Genomic DNA, 20146 nt, shown 5'->3' on the forward strand with positions numbered 1-20146 from the left:
ACACACTATTCTCCCCTCCCCCCTCTTTGCAGAAGGCAGAAATTGCTGTGGCCCCTCTGACCATCACTCTGGTGAGAGAAGAGGTGATCGACTTTTCGAAGCCCTTCATGTCTCTGGGAATCTCCATCATGATCAAGAAGCCCCAGAAGTCTAAACCTGGAGTTTTCTCTTTCCTGGACCCGCTGGCCTACGAGATCTGGATGTGCATAGTGTTCGCTTATATCGGAGTCAGTGTCGTGCTGTTTTTGGTGAGTGATTTTGAAAAAATATAGGTCAGCATTTGAGTCGGATGTCGGAGTTTGAAGAGTTTTTAAGCTTTAGGGAGTAATGAACAGATTTTTGTGGCTCACAGGCTTAAGATATTTCAAAATATGAGATTCTATGGAATTTAGCAGTCTTATACGACAGCACCTGATTTCATTCTTTCTACAGTAATAAATATGTGGATTAAACGTTTATTACAGCATTATTTTTTGTAGTTATATGTACAAACAGTAGATGAGGACAGCCTGTATAAGATACAATTCCTGCTGATCAGAAGTCAGTTTGGTCAATTTTAATAATATACTGCTAGAGGAGATGAGACTTCCTTTCATGATAGTTTTTACTGCTGGGAGCACTTTTATGATGATCATGCATCCTGATGTTTCTAAGATTACACCCTGAGTATTTTGTAAGGATTATTAAAGCCTTTCAATTAGTTAATGCAATTAATAACTTTTCAAGAATGGCGACATTGCCTTTACCCCCTGAAGTGTAAGGTCTCTGACAGTGTTGAAGAGAGCGTCTGTGTAGGAAATTGTTAGGTATTTAAAGGTGTCCTGTCTGGACAAAAAAAACATCATCAGAGACAGCTCTATATGCAAGATATGCAAATACTTAATGTGAGACATTTAAGTTCACTTAACTAACTAAAATCATGTTGCGTAACTCATATGACACCTGAGTGTCTGCATATGTAAGGAAACGTTTATTTCTTGCACAAAAGTCACAAGATATGTGTGTTATTTAGCTTAACCGAATTTTCCCATGTTCATTTGCTATTGTACTATTTTTATTAGAATAAGACCATAAATGTGTTGTTATCAATTGTTTATTTAATGATCTATATCATTTTTTTTCCCTTCTCTGTCTCAGGTGAGTCGCTTCAGTCCGTATGAGTGGCATGCAGAAGAACCGGAGGAGGGCACAACAGAGCTGGGCCCCACCGACCAACCTCCCAATGAATTTGGCATCTTCAACTCCCTATGGTTCTCACTGGGAGCATTCATGCAACAGGGCTGCGACATCTCACCACGGTGAGAGAGGAAAATGGAGTGTGTGAGACAAACAGAGTGCATTTGTGTCAGACTGATAGTATTTGAGTCTCTGTATACAGGATGTTTGTGAGAGCGTGTGTGGGCTGGGGATGGCGTGCGTGGCTGTCTAACTGTGTGTAATGTTAGAGTGCTTTAGTGATTCAGACTGTTGACCATGTGAATCACCTCTCTTAGCACTTTTGTAGCTTTCACTGAACTTGACCCGCTTCTCCAAGAAGATGTGCCAGAAAAACGCACTTACATAGACACCCACATAAAGACGCACAAAACAAAGTGAGAAGAAAACACCTGCACATACCGTAGGCCATCGGTCATGTTCATACGGATGTGCTGTGGTGGGAGATTTAGCAGTTGGCTAGATGTGTATGAATTTTTAATGCACCACTGAAGAGGCTGTCCAGCTGTATTTTTAGAATATTTATAAGAATATGGCATTTTATTATTGATAACCTGAGAATGCAGTTTAGTGAAATATTCATGGCCATCATACTTAAGACCTTTAGGGAGAAAATCTAAGGAGAGAAGCAGATAGAAAAGAGTGATAGACGATGAGCTGAAAAAAAAGGAATAGGTGTGACTGGTTGAGCAAAATGTCTGTGTCTGAGAGAATCATAAGAACTGGTAACAGGGATCTGTGGAGTATACTACGAAGCGTGCTTAATATACCCAGGCTTTATTTGGATAAACTGGATCGACAAATACAAGACTCGCAATCAGAGTTAAATGGTATCACCAAGCTCACTTACGAGTCAATTTGTCAAGCCAGGTTTTCCGCTTTAGCTTCAATGCACTTTCCCATAAAAAGGGCGGTTATCGTGTCATTTTACTTACCATAACAAGATTGATGGTCAGTTAAAGAGTACAATAACAGCAAGGGGCAACACAGTTGCACATAATAAGGCTAGGAAGGTGTGCTGGCAAAAAAATAGTCAATTGTGTAAATTTGTAAGTGATAGGATTCTGCATATTGTCTAAAAAAAAACTATGCCAAATGTGGAATTGCAATGTAGTATTTACCACCAGGCGGTAGTCCACTAGGATCACTGTAAGACCCGAGCACCAGCGGATCCCGTCTGTCCATCATCTTGTCTTTTACCCCCATCTAGATGTGGTGAGCATTATGCAGCACCATTACATAGTTTTAGTAGGCTACTGGCATGCAATTTCACTTCCAACATGATATAACCCAGGTAATACTTTACCTACACATTGATGCTATGTGTGGACTTTCTATTAACAAAATCTGCACATTAATGCACATCGCAAGGGAGACAAACACTGTACGCAGAATCACCCTGACACGCTGCATCCACTCTATCACTGTTTCACAAAAGCGGAGGTTTTTTACCTGAATGACAATAAATCATTCCTTGAAAACTCTGATACTTCACAAACATATTTAGCAATGAATTGCGCGCAGCTACAACCTTGTGAATAGCACGCCACAGATTTTCAGCCTCACCAACTGCATGCAAATATGTACCTGTGGAAAAGAATCGCAGTGAAACACAGACACACTGCGCAACACTAAGTGCTTGTCTTCTTTGTGTAGCAATGCCAACATAAGGTCCAACAAGAGCGATCAAATTGTGTATACCCTCCGATGGGAACCTGTATCTCCCATAAACAATGTTTTCGGGCAATGCCAAGGGATCGGATCGCTCGCAAAAGACCCTCTGTCTCCGGAGACATCTGCACGATACGGGCTCCGAAGTCCGCAAGGATTCCCACAAATGATGAGGTTATTTTCAAAGGAGGGGCTAGGAAGCTGCACTTGGCTTTAAGTAGCCGACCAAACTGAAAGTCTAAGCCTTAACTGTTCGTCTTAGCTGATAACCTCCTCCCGACCAGGTTTGGTTGGCAGCATAAGTCAGCATAGTGATACAGCAGCGCTAAAAGAGAGTGACTTTTGTGTCACAGCTAACCCAGGATTTGAGTTTAACTTACCTCGCTAACCTACTAAATGAGGTTTGTGGTACACCCCACTGATTGGACACTTCTCACTTTATCATAGATATGGAGACAACGTGGTCAGTGGTTCATATTTTGCTGTTTGACAAAGGTACAGAAGGTAAAGATACATGTTTGTCTTGACTTTAGTGGTACTCTTAGTGAGAAACGATGACTGTTTTGCCCTCAATATAGGCGCCAACATGTTACAATTATAAACACACTGGACTGAGGTGTCCTACATTTTATTTCCATTTGTTCAAAGCAAATTGTTACTTCTCTCATAAATATTAAAAGTGTTTACACTAAAACACATCACTGCCTGTGCTGCAGGAAATGGGGTTTATCCTGCTGGTGTTCCAAATAATTGTCCCGTGTTATGAATATATATGAAAGTGTTATTCATATTCTTTAGCCCCAGAAAGCCTTACTTCCTTCTCAATGTTAACTTTAATTCATGTCTAGTTTCACTGACTTACTTAAAACCTTTAACAATCTTTTTTCTCATTTCGAGGACTTTTATTCTGTTTTAAACCTACTTTTAAACCCAGTATTTCTCAAGCATGTCTGCTGCATTCTCATTAGCATTTCGCTTTTGATAGAAGGAAAAAAGTTCCACATAATTTGCCTAAACTTAACTTTCTTCTTCCTCTTCCTCCTCCTCCTCTTTTGCTCTTCTGCCCTTCTCCTTCATTCTTTCATCCATCTCTTTCACACTCGCTCTTCTTCTTCCTCTCCTGCTCCCCGACACCTGTCGTCTCCCACTCCTCTGTACTAACTATACTGTGACTGACAGGCCAATTCTAGCCCCAGCACACAAACTGGAAAACATTCACACCAGCTGGATGCACACACACACACACAAACACACACACACACACACACACACACACACACACACACACACACACACACACACACACACACACACATGCTGAAAAAACTCCCGCTGTGCAGTTTCCCAACAATCCAACACACACATTTAGACCTCTCCATCACTTGCAAGACTTGTTATAGGTATATGTGTATAAGCTACAGCTGTCCAGCTGTCATAGCGATAACGTTATGCTTAAAATTAAGTCAGTGTCTGATTACATATGTAGAATAAGAAATATGTCCCTTGTGTATTTTTTCATCATGGTTCCTAAAAGGTTTTAATGCAAACTTACGTAAGTCTGGGATGTCTTTCTCATAAAGGCAGCTCATTCTGTAATGATTTATCATGTAAATGTAATGAGTAAATGTAAACTGATGGAAAATGTTGCAGCTTTATGGTGACATTCAGCTCATTGTTTAGCTGTTAGCCGTTTTCTACCGGCGTTTTAAAACTATTAAACCCTACTGGTAAACATAGTGGAGCATTTAGCAGCTAGAGAGTCCGATATTTCCCTCAAGAGGTGACCAAAAACTTCTGTAAAAGGGATTAAATATTGGACTTTCGCCAGGTTCCCACAAACATGACTCCAAACGAATGATAACGTGATGTGTAAATAAGACACTATTCAAAAGTTGATGATATGTCGTCACCTCCCCCCACACACACAACAAAAGTGGACAGTTATTGCAGATTTAATTACACACTTCAATCATGTAGCAGAGGCAGCACCGAGCAGCAGCATACATTACATTGTTCAGTATGCTTGAAAGGAACCAGTTTGTATAAAGGGTCATCCAACCACATCTAAAGGCAACATTTGGATTGAAAAGCATGCTCTTGTTGTGACAAGACGCAATTTATTCTATATAGGGGCTAACACAACACATTTTCTATTATAGCTGGATTGTCAGTTTTGAAAGTTACAAAAGGTGCTGGGTGCAGGGAAGGTGTGGAAGGATAGGGCACGCTGTTAGACAGATCTAATAAGCAAACATAGCCCCCCTAGTGTTACAGTTTTTATGTGATCTACCTAGTTATCATTAATTTTCTGAGTAATGAGAAGTCATTGTCATTAGTGATAACCATCCAGATTAACTGACCAAAGACCGAAGCCTCCATCCTGATCAACAACACTTGTCTATGGTTCTGAGGTAAACAAAAAAAAAACAGTGCTGCTACTCTCAGGTATTACACACTTCACTTTTTGCAACACATACCCACCATACCTGTCTAATGAATCTGTCACGCTCTGCTCACTCTTTTGTTCTGAGCCTAAGCTGCTACTGCTACACCGCTCACTCTGAGCATCACTGCATCATCATCATTATCATTAGCTGCATTCACCTGTAGCTGCTGATTGTAGTGAGTCACTCACTAATCTTGCTACGCTTTGGCTTAAGAGTATACTGCAGGGAGCGATGAGGCTTATGTGGCTTGAGTGACTTGCTTAGACGTCAAACATATACTGTACCTTGTATTCACATATATCCATGTGAACGGAAATGCCTAAGTAATGATGCTATTGATCATTTCTAAAATAAGACGATAAAAGTATTAAGACACAATGGTAAAATAGTGAAATTAACTTGTTCATTAGCTTTATTGGAGAATAAATTGTATAAGCCTGCAGACCAGGCTTTCTGCCATAAACCCATGTGATAAATGAGCCTTCACTGTGACACCATGTTCTGCAGAGACGCAAGACCATGTCATTAGAAAAGGAGATGTGTCATGCATATAATCATGTCAGATCATTTTTCTGTGCGTTTCTTTTAATTCCCCATTCTCTCGTTCACCTTCACCAACTCCAAATACTAACTTCAGTCACTAGTGACAGCATAACTGTTCTATAGCTACAATACAGACAAAGATATTATCATATCACAAGATGTATACCTGCAATCTTCTAAGAGAGATTTCTAGTATTTTACATTTACTTGCATTACAACATAAGGCTTTAGCATGACTACTTTACTTATTCACTCTCAGTTTCTTTGCCCCTATATTAGCTGCATAGCAATGTCTACAAACAACACACAGAGCCAATTACTCCTAAAGTAGAATACATAAAGGACTTGGGGAACATTTCCTGCTGTTGTCTTCATAGCCAGAATTTCACTCACAGATCAAATCCACAGGGTCTCAATTACAGAGAACAACACTTTTGTGTGTGAGGTGTGTGGATTTAGGCCAATAAGGCAGGTGTAATTTTACACAGAAATCCTGGCAAGTGCCGCCATCAATCAGTCCATCAGACTTAATTGGTATTCCGCTTTTCCTACAGCATAACACAATGTGCTTCACATAGTACAGTAACCCCCATCCCTCATACATATGTAAAAAATATCAGCATATACCAACAGTATTCATTGAAAACAACATACCAGAAACATACTAGAGTACATAAACCAATAGGCAAAGAAAAATAGAACATTAATAAATCTTAATTTAAAGTCAGGTTGAAAAAGGTAGGCCTTGAGTTTGCTTTTAAAAATCTGTTGCCCTCAGGTCTTTAAGAAGGCCGTTCCAGAGGTGTGGACAAAAAAAATGCTTCAACATGATATTTTGTTCTGACTTTAGGAACAATTAAAAGGCCACTGCCAGAAGACCTGCGGGATCTAGGGGGTTCATAGGCTAAAAGCATATCTCTAGGGGGTTCATAGGCTAAAAGCATATCTAATAAAGAAATATGACCATGACCATGCAGAGCTTTATCAACCAATAAAAGGACCTTAAAATCAATTCTGAAGCAGACAGGTAGCCAGTGCAGAGACTTTTAAATTGGTGTATTGTGGGCTTTTCTCTGGTCCCAGTTAGCGTAAGGGCAGCTGAGTTTTGCAGTAGTTGTAGCTCGGTCATATTCTTTTTAGGGATACCAGAAAGAAGATCATTACAGTAGTTAATCCTGCAGATAATAAAGTAATAAAGGTGTCCATTAATGACTCTGTATTTGCTGAAGAGGGAATAGGCCGCACTCTGGCAATGTTCTTAAAATGATCAAAAGCATTGTTAGTAATGTTTCTAATATGAGGTTCAAAACTGAGGCCTGAATCAAAGATTACTCCAAGGTTCTATTACTTGTTGGCAGGGGTTTAATGTCAGTGATTGCAGTTACTCTCTCTGAGCTTCAGCACCAATAAACAAGAGTATAAGTTTTGTCCTGGTTGAACTGAAGAAAATGATCTGCCATCCATGACTTGTTATTTAGAATGCAGGTAACAGGACATCTATTAGCCCTTAGTCATCAGGAAACATAGCAATGTAAAGCTGTGTCTCATCAGCATAGCTATGAAAATGTATGTTGTGCCTTCTAATGACATTTCTAAGTGGCAGCATGTAAAGGTTAAAACGTGCAACAGGTTAGCCTTCTGTCCATCAGGAATCTCTAACTCAGAGTCAAGGCAGACCAGCCAAAGGACATCAGCGGGAAAGTCAGTATTTTTATCAGTGTATTAGAAAATGTTCAAAACCCAAGATACGCCATGATGCCTACCAAATACTGTCTTTGCCCTGCAGAATTTTCCTTCACATAAACGTTACTTTTCCATCTTCCATACGTCTGCCCCGATCATGGGATGGTCATTCATGCTCTGGTGTTATCCATTTTATCTGTCTTATCGTCTCCGGCTAGTCAGCAGGGATCAGAGTATTGAGGTTGACATTTACTGTCGAGTTGGGAATAAAGGGAAGGCACATGAAGAGATTTTTTTACAGACTGGTTGAATGCCTTTCCTATTTTTCTGTGAGTGTTTGTAGTATGTCTGGTTGGCTATTTACAGTGTATCCTTGTTACGCTTCCTGAAGTAGTCTCTTATGCCTCGTATTATGTGTCATCCTAAAACCTTTATGAGCACCTGTCTGTCAACTGTCCTCCAAGTTTTATACACTGAATGTTTGACTTTATATGTGTGTGTGTGTGTGTGTGTGTGTGTGTGTGTGTGTGTGTGTGTGTGTGTGTGTGTGTGTGTGTGTGTGTGTGTGTGTGTGTGTGTGTGTGTGTGTGTGTGCGCACGCTGTGAGTGAGTGAGAGAGAGAGAGAGAGACTCTGGGTTGCGTATTGAGCTACCATAGTAGGTCCATTGGTATTCAGTGTGGATCCCTCTCTTCCTGCTGCAGTCATCTCTGCAGTCCGGGAGACACAGTATAACACACACTCCTATTCAACTCTCCCACTTTTTGTCTCTCTCTTCCTTAATCTATCTCTCATTTTTCCTTCCTTTTTTCACAGGCTTTATCTCCTCTTGTTTGCTCTTTCACTTGCCTGTTCCTGCTGCTTTGTTGTCTAATCACCACCTTGGTTAATTGACATTTTCAGAGCTAGAAATTGTGAGCTTGTGTGGTGGCATGTCTGCGTGCTCATGAAAGAAAATCCTTTTTTTTCTGTGAGACATTCACAAGCTCGATCTTTTGAAAACACACTGACTGTTTCCTTTGCCTTTCCGATCAAGCAGAAGGTAATGGCTTGCAGCACACACAAACACATTCACACAGAATCACACGCATCGACCGAGTGACCTTGAGATGGCATTTGCACCGCATACACCTGTCATTTTTCAGCCCAGGCTTTCTGGTTTGTACTGTTGGTGATTGGCCTGGTCACCTCGCAAAGGGTGGCGACAAACTGATGGACATTTCCGTGATGGGACTGGAATCTTTAAAAAAGTGGAAATGAATAAATGGCTGAAAAAAGTGACAGGTTGTACACTGAGGAATGCTGAGAATAAGTGCAGGAGAGGGAGAGAGCTATAACCTGATCACCAGTGAACATCTCAAAGGGATGGATCTGTCTTTGTCAATAAGCATCTGAAATTACAGCTCTCTTCTCTTGTGTGGGCGTGCATGTGTGTCTGCTGCTGGGTGAGGGCACTTGTGCTCTTCTGGCTGTGAGTGTGTGTGTACGTCAGTGTGTGTTTGTGAGTGTCATGTGTAAGTATTGAGTAAATGACCGTGGGTGTGTTGAATAGTTAATGATAGCAACAGATCCAGCTAATGGTTGGACTAACTAACTACAGCTGAGTACTGACTTATTTATGATCTCAAGGTCAGTCTCACTGACTGACTGTGTTTATGAATTTCACCAGTAATAGTTTTTATAAGTATCATGAATAATCTTCTCTCTGTGTGCCTCATCTTTTCTGTTTCACTGATATGATCCCTATTATTATTATTTTATTGTATCATGCCTTTCGTTATCTGCCTGCTGCACCTAATCTTTCATCTATTGATCAGATATTCTTTCATATGTGTCTGTTTGCCTTTTACGTCTTTTATTCTGCCTCCATCTACTGTATTGAATTTCTGCTGGTTTCAATCAATCTGGCTCTTCATTTTATTGCACACCTGTATTACATGTAAGAGAAAGATAAAAGACACGAAAGAGAAATGATGGTTGTCTGTATTTCTATCTGCTTCTGTCTTTCTGTTCATCATTGTTTACTAATCAAACATTCATGCTTTACTTTCCCAAAACATCATCAACATAATTGTCAGACTCAACATTTGTTAACATGTCTGTCACCATCACTTATGAAAACGTGTCTTGTTTGTACCCAAATTGGATAACAGCAAAAAGTGTTGCATTTCCCCTGTCGGCATGTCTCAACAAACAAGGAAATAAGTTTTAACAAGCTCAGGATTTGCATAAGAGAACACATGTTGTCCGTGTTGTCTGGTGTGTCTAAAGTAGTTTGCAAATTTGATTTCAGAATTTTTCTTGCAAGAAGAGAATTATTTGTAAAAATCTACAAAACATGTAAATCTGCTTTAGATTTGTGCCATTTATATCCAGAAAAAAAGATGTTTATAGATACCTTTACAATTTTCACAAAATAGTCAGGGTCCTCCTGTACACTGAAACAGTTTTGCTTGCAGTAATCATTATTCCTGTTAATACTGGCCTAATCTCTCTTACAGATTCCTCATAGGAATGTAGAATCTGTTTGTGCGTTCTGGTTCCTGTTTGTTGTCTGAGTAGTATTTACCAATCACGTTTGAGCAGGCTTTGGTTGCCTGAAGGTAAACAGTTCGCATGGAGAGCAAACAAGGCAGAACGCATTGGCCATCATGCAATCACGGAACCTACGGGCTACTGTCTGACGACGACTTATCTTTTCATTAGCTTTTTGTTATTATTAATCTGCATTCATATGCAGATATCTGTTTATAGAAATCCTGTTTCTCAACTCCAACTCCATTCTTGCATCTTGTTAATCAGATCATAAACAATGACTGCCGCTCAGAAGAGAAATTCTTGGCCCGGATATCCGCTGGCTACACCTGAAAAGGCCATAATATTAGCTGTGTCCCCCAGAGGCAAAAATGTCAGTTAAAGGCCCTATATTTATATAGCACATTTAAAAACAGCTGAAGTTGATCCAAAGTACTTTCCAGTCAAGGCAGATAAATAAAAGCGCCTCAGTAATATTCCGGCACAAACCCTAGAAAACATTAATTAAAACAAAGAGGGAGAATAAGGAGGATAGAGGAATACCTGCAGTTGTTGTCATCATACAGAAAACCAATAGGCTCCAAGATTGATACTGTCTTCCACTGCAGCTCAGCACAGAGACACCGTCAAACCAAGGGACGTTTGTGTTGTAAAACTTGATTCGACTGTTAAAGCTAGTTTAAACAGGAGGAATAAATACATCAGGCGAAAACTGTTTCAAGGCTCATATGACTATTATTTTGACATAGACTTGAAAAGACAAGTAAACCTATCCTTTAAAACTCAACAATGAATGCAATTATATACCTTGCAACTCAAAGACACAATTAAAGACATACTTATGGTCAACTTTTATCCAGCGCTAGCTCAGATTGATTTTGTGCGCGATTTTTATGTCTGCATATACTGGTGTGTTTGGATGTGCAAGCATCAATCTACTTCAGTACTTTTGTGCATAGGCATGTGTGCATTTGAGTGGTTGTTGTGGAAATTACATAGACCTCATATGATTTTGAACACTGTCATACTGAGCAGCCAAACGGCATAATCTGAGGAAAAAAGTTGATGATTGAACTACGGGGAAACATTTGTCTTCCAATAGTCCTCATAAGAAGAAAAATAAAACACACATGTAAGATCATATGCAGTCTTTTCAGTTAGATGAGGAAAATTCAGATGCAATGGATGAACAGAAACTGTATAACTCAGAACTGTGTGTGTGTGTGTGTGTGTGTGTGTGTGTGTGTGTGTGTGTGTGTGTGTGTGTGTGTGTGTGTGTGTGTGTGTGTGTGTGTGTGTGTGTGTGTGTGTGTGTGTGTGTGTGATAGAGAGGGAGAGAGAGCGCAGCATGCCATTAATCTTTCGCACAGAGGATTGGGGAGGCAATCTGTTGGCTATCATAGATGATACATGACCCGCTATAGAATGATTCGCCTGTTGCATACCAACACACAGTTGCATACCACACACACAGGAGACACACACTGAGATCTCACATAAAGAATCAAGGACGTCAATCACTCCCAAAGCTCACCCACGTTCAACAAAATGCACCCGTAACATGGACAAAATATATGTGCTCATACTGACACACCAACACACACACACATGCACACTCTTCCAGACAGTCTCATTTGATTCGAGCATTCTCCATCGACCTCCAGAATGTAAACATGTTCTCCAACTTCGCTCCAAGGCCAAACACTAGTGAATACCTCCTTCTCTGTTTTTTATTCATTCATTCACACTCACACACACACACACACACACACACACACACACACACAACACAAACACACACACACACACACACACACACACACACACACACACACACACACACACACACACACACACACACACACACACATAAATCAAGTACAACTCATTTTGAAAGAGGCATGCTGTTAATCATTTTGTCCTCAACCAATCTGTTTTTCTTTCCTCTGTAGGGTAGGGACAGAATCATTTTAGATGTTCTGTCTTAGGCTACATCAACAATATACATTTTAATTCTTGCTACGTTTACGCCTAGCATCCATACTACTACAGCCTGTCAGAGTCCCTTAAAACCCTGGGGTTGAGTTTTAGCCTGGACGGAAAAAAACTGAAATATTGGGAAACGATGACGCCATGATGCCATTTGCTTCCCGATTGGGTCTTTTTATCAGTCTCGAACAGCCACTGTCAGTCAGTTTCATCAGTAAGCTTGGCTTAATTATTATTAATTATTATTGTATACCTTTTGAGATTTCATCCTTGTGTGGGTTCTCCTTTCTAATTGCCATGGCTTCCTCTGGCGATGGATAATGCTTCCGGTACCGCTCTAATATGTCATGCAATCACTCCTAATTAATGTTTTACGCTGCCTCTATCGCCTTACAGCCAATAAATATCGTGACTTACTTTTTGCCATTTGTGTCCTTTTATATTTTCCTTTTTTTTAAACCCCAGAGTAAGATTGGAAAATCTTCCTCATTGTGTGAATGGGATTGCGATATGCGTTTTCAGGTGTGAAAACATGGACAGAGATTATTTTTGATACGAAGATTAAACGCGGTTTAGTGTTGATGATTGCATTTCTTCAGTTTTGGGTGACTCCACTTAGTCCAATAAGCAACAGACTATTATTCACAGGTTTCAGCAGGTGTCTGATTTTGAAAAGTCACTAATTTGCTAAACAGATCTGTGGTTTGGGTTATGAGCACTTGTTATTTGTTTTAGGGTTTAGTTTAAGTGTTTGCATTTCTATTCACACAAAAACTACATGTAGCTTTGTGTTGCTGCAGCCAAGTTCTAAATCTAACTCTACTCAAAACTAGGGGCACTAAGTAAGTAGATTTTCACAGCTGAACAGTTGGCTGTTTGTAATGTGCTTTGCCACTACAGTCTGTCTTCTTTCGGCCTCAGTCCAAAAGCTTAAAAAAACAGTGTGTACATGCTTGCTGTATTTGTGTGGGCTTCCAGCTGGAGCCAAAATTTCGTCCCACATCATAACACATGCATTTTAGGTAATAAGAATACTAACCTTACCTAATAGGGAAGGAAAAGTGCATGTTGGTTTGCAGGCAAGTTAGCTAATTATTCTAGCTACTCAGCTGCAGCACATTAAGCACTTTGTAAATGTGCAACCCCTCACTTTCGTCCAGTTAGATGCTGGGCCCTGTTCGGTTTTCTGGCTTCACTAACTTTAACAACAAACAACCACAGTCACGCTAAGCAGTCAGAACAGTGTTATCAACTTCAAGTCAAGTCTACTCAGGGTTTCCCAATCTAGCCACGAATGCATTAACATGCCACCAGTAGCTCACCTGGTAGATTGGGGAGTCCTTACCACGGCAGACTATTGGTTTGCGTCCAACCTGCAGCCCTGCATGTCTCCCTCTCGCTCCCCTTTCATGTCTACGTTAAGCTGTATCTATCAAGCCAAAGCCCAAAAAGTCATATTAAATAAACCATAATTAATTACACAAATAAAAGGAAGTTAAACACATAATCTAGGTGAAAAGCAACACAGCTCAATACAAGAAAGGACAAATTTTACCCAGTGGGTACATTTTTTGGCTTTTAATATCACATATAATGAAAATGATCAGCATGCAGAGCTTCAGCAGGAGCAGTTTAGAACATATGTAATACAGTCTGCAGCCCTGTAAGCCAAAGCTCCACTATGCAGGGTACACTGGTAACATACGGCTCATGAAGCTGACACAGATGAGTCAGTCCCTTCAACAACAATCTATATATTCAATCGCTTTGCCCTTCCCTCTCACAAATTGCTGCTTCAGTACCTAGAATTAAATGCTCAATAGCCAGTGCTTTATACGGGTAGATCTGATATTTCCCCAAAGACATTTTTCATTCCTTATGGAAAACTAAAAACTGGAATGACTAACTCTGAGTTAGGCTGGTTTTTAAGTGGTTCTTTACATGTTATAGTCATTTAAAGTGACACAGTATACCCAAATCAATAATCCCTGCTCTCAAGCCCCACAAATTCATGAGCTAGAGGCCACATTTTGGGAATAATATAAATGTTATGCACGTACTGAGCAGAGTGAAGTACATCTCTTTCTGCATTGTTGTCATCCTCCTATGCTTTGCCTGGCTTTATCCCCCCTTCTGTTTCTGTTTGGATGTCCACTCATATCACTCAGTCACTCCATCAGGTCAGAGTAAAATGCTGTCACAGCTCTTTTACAGTTTAACCAATCAGATCACACACCCCTGTTGGCCTCTGCAGGAGACCCCGTAGAACCTATAAAATGAGTTTCTAAAGATGCATTATCCATGTTCCTAGATCCCTCTTGTCCATTGTTTTTGAAAGTAAACATTTTCAGTGAAAAACTATCTCTATCGTACCGTCACGAAGTCTTAAAAAAGATCCAGTGTTTCCTAATAAGTATAAAACAACAACATCTCCTTCTGAGGAGAATCCATCACAGGTTCATTAATTCAAGTAAACAGATCAATGTCTCAAGAATACATGCTATCAATTCATATCCACGCGTGGGTGTGCATAAGGATTAAGAGGTGTGCTGGCTTTTGAAACAGCAGCAGAATGCGGAGTTGCTCAAAAAGGTGACAATTTATGCTGAGTCAGGCGTCAATGCACCTCTAAGCTCTCTCACTCCTATTTTCTCTCTTCAGCATGCACTCATTAAAACCCAGCCCATCCTAAAGTTAAGTCATATGCTTTCAGGGGTTGTTTAGTTGAATATCTTAGTCTATTCTGCCTTACTCATTGATCCTTTATCTGCCTGAGCAGCCGCAAAACTGCCATATCTCCTCCAATGAACCTGCTTCATCAACATGTTGAACCATTAATAAACAGGAAGCCGTAAGTATATATATACAGTATTTAGTACTCATACTTATTCACCAAATAAATCATATAAACCAGTTTTAATATACAAACTCATAAACACAAACATATAATTTGTATACATGCATATCATTTATTGACTCATACCTATGTGTTACATTTCCAAAAGTTTAGAAGGGATTCATGTGCAGTTTGATGTTCAAAATGTGTGCTAGTAGAATTCTACGTCATAGTTATTATGGACATTTATCAACAGAAGCAGAAGAGTTTTAGCTAGCCAGTGAATTTTCAAGACAGAAATGAGCAATGGAATTAGGGATGTCGGGATTAACTGACTTTGCCATAATCGCGGCTACATAGTGTCGCGGTTTTATAACCATAAGAATTGTAGAACCTACAATATCTATACTGTCTATGATTCCTGCATTGTTGCCCTGTGAAAACGAATGAATGAGTTAAGGTGTTTTTGTGTGGTGAAATCACACAAACGCTTCAAATCAAACAAAATCGCTTCGTGCGCCCATTAGAACTTCAAGGCCTTTTATTGACTGCAGCACTTAAAAGAGAACTAAATATTTTGCTACCTTCTCCCATCTCTTTCCTTTTCTCTAATGTGCACACTCTCTTTCTTTCTTCCCCTTTACTCAGTGAAAACAAGTTTCTGCAAACAAAATGAGTTGCACTTACTTTGATGCTTCAGCTCACAATTGGTGGATAAAGAGAGTAAACATGGAGAAAGAAAAAAGAGAGAATGAAATGAGAGATGGAGCAGTGCCCAGATTACAATCTGTTTTATGTAGCCTTTGTTATTGTTAGTGCTGAATTGGTTCGAGGGTTGAAAGACAATGACTTTGGCGGTGCTGTCATTTTCGATTATGCGCACAATGATGTCAAAAATGCTTTGTAAAACTATGCTGTGTTGTGTTGCATATCTCTGACTCAAGAGCTAACCTTAATTATGTTTCCTTCTCTGTTTTTCCTCTCTGTCTTCATTTTATGTTCTTTTCATCCCTTTAACTTTCACCTTCTTCTTCATCATCCTCCACTCGCCTTGCAAATCTCTCATCTACAAACCTTTCCCTCTACCTCCTCAATCTTGCCATCTCTCCTGCCTTTCCTACAAATCTCTTCTTTCTTAACCTTCTGGATCTTTCCACTACATACTCCTCACTCCCCTCTTCCTTCGTTCGCCCCTACCTCACCTCCATCGGTCCTCTCTCTAGGTCTCTCTCTGGACGTATTGTTGGAGGTGTGTGGTGGTTCTTCACCCTCATCATCATCTCCTCTTACACGGCCAACCTGGCTGCTTTCCTCACTGTGGAGAGGATGGTCTCACCTATAGAGAGTGCAGAGGACTTGGCCAAACAGACAGAGATAGCCTACGGGACGCTGGACTCAGGCTCTACTAAGGAGTTCTTCAGGGTATGGTCTCTGCACACTCAGCTCATTTACATGATTCCTTTCACGGCTTCAAGCTTTAACTATGTTACTGTAAGCTGAGTTAATTTGCTGCTAAGCGGAAAAGCCAGAAAGCCTCAGATGACCTGCTGGTCTCGCTGTTCTAAAATCCCTACCGGTACTGCATACATAACCAGCTGTGTTCATACATACAACATCTCAAGGTTTCAAGTATACCATACATGTCATGATGATTTACAAAGAAATGCACATAGAATGATCTACATTACATCTAGGTTGTTTGCCGGAAAAGGTACCCTGTAGAGTTTTCCACCACTAGTATTGCAGTGGAGCAATGTATTTATGAGCTACTCCCCATGGTTTTTTGCATCTAGTGGACACATATAAGCACATACCGTTACTTGCAAAATATTTGCATTTCCCGCTGCTTCACTTAAAGAAGAAGACCGCATGCTAGAAGACATGGATTTAAAAATGCAGGTTTCAGAAACTTTGAAAATTTGTTTTTACAAATGTTGAGGAACAAAATGCATGTTTGTTAGGCCTCAATGATAGCATTAAAATCATTATAACATGATATATTTGGATGTGGATTTGTTTCAGTGATATGTTTGGATCCAGCACTCATCCTAGAGATGTGCGTGTCTTTTTTGTATAGTTTTTATAGGCCTCAAGGATAAACACATCGTGTTTTGGTGAAAAACACTGAATGTAAAACTAGCATTGTGTGTTTGTAAGAAAAGTCGATAAGGTACTTTTAAAAAATTAGTTTTCATATTGCTTGTGGCCTTTATTTCTTTCTAAAAGGCCGTTATTTAAATTATACCATGCACGCTTGTGTGTCCCTCGGAGGTTAAGAGTGCCATTCTATATGCTTAGCAGCATTCATCGACTCCACTCTATCCATTATTGCGCAATTGCTCACTTCTAGTATGTATAGAAAAGGGAACATGTTGCTAGGGGGACAAGTCCAGTACATGTAGAAGATCACAGCTTTACAAACAAGCAACAGAATCTTAAACGTCACATCTGAAGTAAATTCAGTCAGTCTGTAAGGGGAAGCAAATGGGAGGATGGTGTAATTGTCCCATTTATTAAAGCCAGACAAAAGCCAAGCAGCAAAAATCCCCTCTGACTGTAGGTGGAAACAGGATGAGTGACTAATGACAGTGTAAACCGATTTACAATAGTCCAGGTAGGAGGAGAGGAATGAATGGATGACTTTCTCCTGATCTTGAACTGAGAGGCTTACATTATGGAAGCGACGCTAAGCTGAAGTGCCTGGCTTTGACTCTTTTTTTGGCTAATTTGTTTAGAGATCGTGATGGCTTCATTAAAGTTCACACTGGGGAGTACTAGAGAAAAAGGACCAGCATAGGATTTTATATCTTTTGATTAAAGTTCAAACATGATTCAAATGGAACCATACTAACCCTAACCCTGACAAAAAAAATAAAGCAATGGTAATAATCATAATAATCATAATAATAAACAGTAAAGAGCAGTAGAGTAGCGGTGGACAGAAGAGGTGGACAGAGTCGGAACAGAATAAACTACAGGGAGCTGTTACCGTAAAATAGTGAGCAGGAAATTGTAGCAGAGTGGAGTGAAGTGGCCCAGAGGAGACCTGTAGTGGCTTTCCCCATTGACCTTTTCACCCATGTGAATTGCAGTTACATAAGTACTCAAAAACACAAACAAATATAGACACACACATGCACACAATGCTGATGAAGACGTGAAGAAGTTTTCTGAAGACATGGGCAAAACACCAGTCACCACATGTACAAAAACAAATCTGCCCTGTCATGTAGTCATGCTCCATAGGAATATCCAGGACTGTCTGTGTGCTCGTGCATTGTGTGTGTGTATATATACCAATTTACAGTTATGCTTTGTAAAGATGTGCGCACCACTGTGTGTATTTGGGGATGTGGAGGAAAGGGAAGCAGACAGTTTATGCTTCTGTGAGCTGCTCTGGCATCATCAACATAACGAGCGGGCTGAAATCTGTGGAGGGTGAAAAAGCAATTTACTCTCTCACAGCTGAGGGGGATTCGCCACCACCATTAATTATCTGTGTATGTGTGTGTGTCTGTATATTTTTGTGTGTACGTAAACATGCGTTTATGCATATCCAGCCACAAATGTATGCGTGTATATGTGCATTTAAGTTTGTGTGTGTGTGTGTGTGTGTGTGTGTGTGTGTGTGTGTGTGTGTGTGTGTGTGTGTGTGTGTGTGTGTGTGTGTGTGTGTGTGTGTGTGTGTGTGTGTGTGTGTGTGTGTGTGCGTATGTGAGTGTGCGTGTATGTGTTTGAAAGTACTCTCCATAGTGTGGATGCCTGAAGGTGACTTGTAGCATCCATTTCCTTTTTCAGCCTCACTCATTGTTAAAGAATCTGGAAAGAGTCACACCGCATTGTCACACATCCATCCCTCCAAGGCCTGATGCTGCTTTATATGTGCACAGTCATCATCATCACTCTCTCTCCCTCTCTCAGTCTCACTCTCTCCAACACAAACACACAGAAGCGTACGCATTTTGCTGTGGCCAGACAAGAAAAACTAGATAGAAAAATAAGTGAAAGATGGAGGGATGGATCAGACTTGAGGAATGAGGAGAGAAGAGGGGCGTTCTGGTCATAGATGTGAGCGACATTATTATGGGATAGGTGTCCGTCATGCACTAGTAACACATTCACATACGCACGCACACCATCCCCGGGCGCTGGTTTTGGTAGCTGAGGCCAAGGCATGTTGCTCGCAGAACAACAGAATAGTGCTTAATCACCAGGAGAGAAAGAAGAAGAAGAAAGAAGCAGGACGCTTGTGGAGGATGACAGTTTGACTCCTCTGCTTGTTATTTTCACACTTGAGTACACACGGTCCATACACACACACACACACACACACACACACACACACACACACACACACACACACACACACACACACACACACAAAAACGAGAAGACAAATTCACACATACACATATAGAGAACTGCAGACATAAACTCACATATGCGTGGTATAAACACGATATAGTACAATTTATCGCATCATACCAGAGAGTTGTCCTCTGAAAAGATCTTCTGTTAGAGCAGGGTACCTAATTCATAATGGCACAACCGAATCAGTATGCCACCATTAAAGTCATAAACTCATTTAAACTAAGAATGATGCTTGACATGTCAAGGGAGATGTAGTGTTACATTTTAAAGGTGGTTATAAATGTCATTATGCGCCAGAGGATCAGAATGAAAGATGGAAGACACACCCCTCCATCAGCAGTGTAATTTTATTCAAGGACTATAAGAGTGGAAATCTGTCTCAGCGGCAGCTCTACATCATAAGAATTGAAATGAATAAATAAATGAATTGCAGTAAAATATATATATATATATATATATATATATATATATATATATATATATATATACATACATTATATATATTATACCGTAAAACTCAATACTGTGCTGTTGTTTCTTTTGTAGAAGCATGGAAAAATCACTTGTGCTTAATCAATAAACACCACTGAGTATAATTGTGTTAACATAGCGAGTGGCATTGTTTTCACCTCCTCCACTCTCATATTTACATCTCAAATCCATTATGTTTGTCTCAGTAAGCATGCCATGTTGTTTTTATTAATGAAATCTGTGGTTAGAAAAGCTGCTTAAACTTTGAGCATCAGTAAGGTGTGAACGGGCACCCAGAAGTAGACAAAGATGTGTTAACAATGACACAGCATTCTTAAATGATATGGCTGGTGTTGGTCTGTTTTTTCCTTTGGGTCAACAAATCC

At 40.1% G+C, this 20146-nt stretch overlaps 1 protein-coding gene across 2 annotated transcripts in view; it reads left to right on the top strand.

The window, feature by feature from the left end:
- The window catches only part of gria4a (glutamate receptor, ionotropic, AMPA 4a), a gene marked incomplete at its 3' end in the record, with an annotated part of 102785 nt that overhangs the window by 68163 nt on the left and 14476 nt on the right, over positions 1 to 20146 (top strand). For both annotated transcript variants that reach the window (XM_083914404.1, XM_083914403.1), the window contains exons 12-14: positions 33 to 248; positions 1138 to 1298; positions 16142 to 16340. In XM_083914404.1, coding sequence (XP_083770530.1) covers positions 33 to 248; positions 1138 to 1298; positions 16142 to 16340 — 576 coding nt within the window. The remainder of the gene's footprint in view (positions 1 to 32; positions 249 to 1137; positions 1299 to 16141; positions 16341 to 20146) is intronic.

This window comes from Echiichthys vipera, assembly GCF_963691815.1.
Source record: "Echiichthys vipera genome assembly, chromosome: 5".
Taxonomy (NCBI): Eukaryota; Metazoa; Chordata; class Actinopteri; order Perciformes; family Trachinidae; genus Echiichthys; species Echiichthys vipera.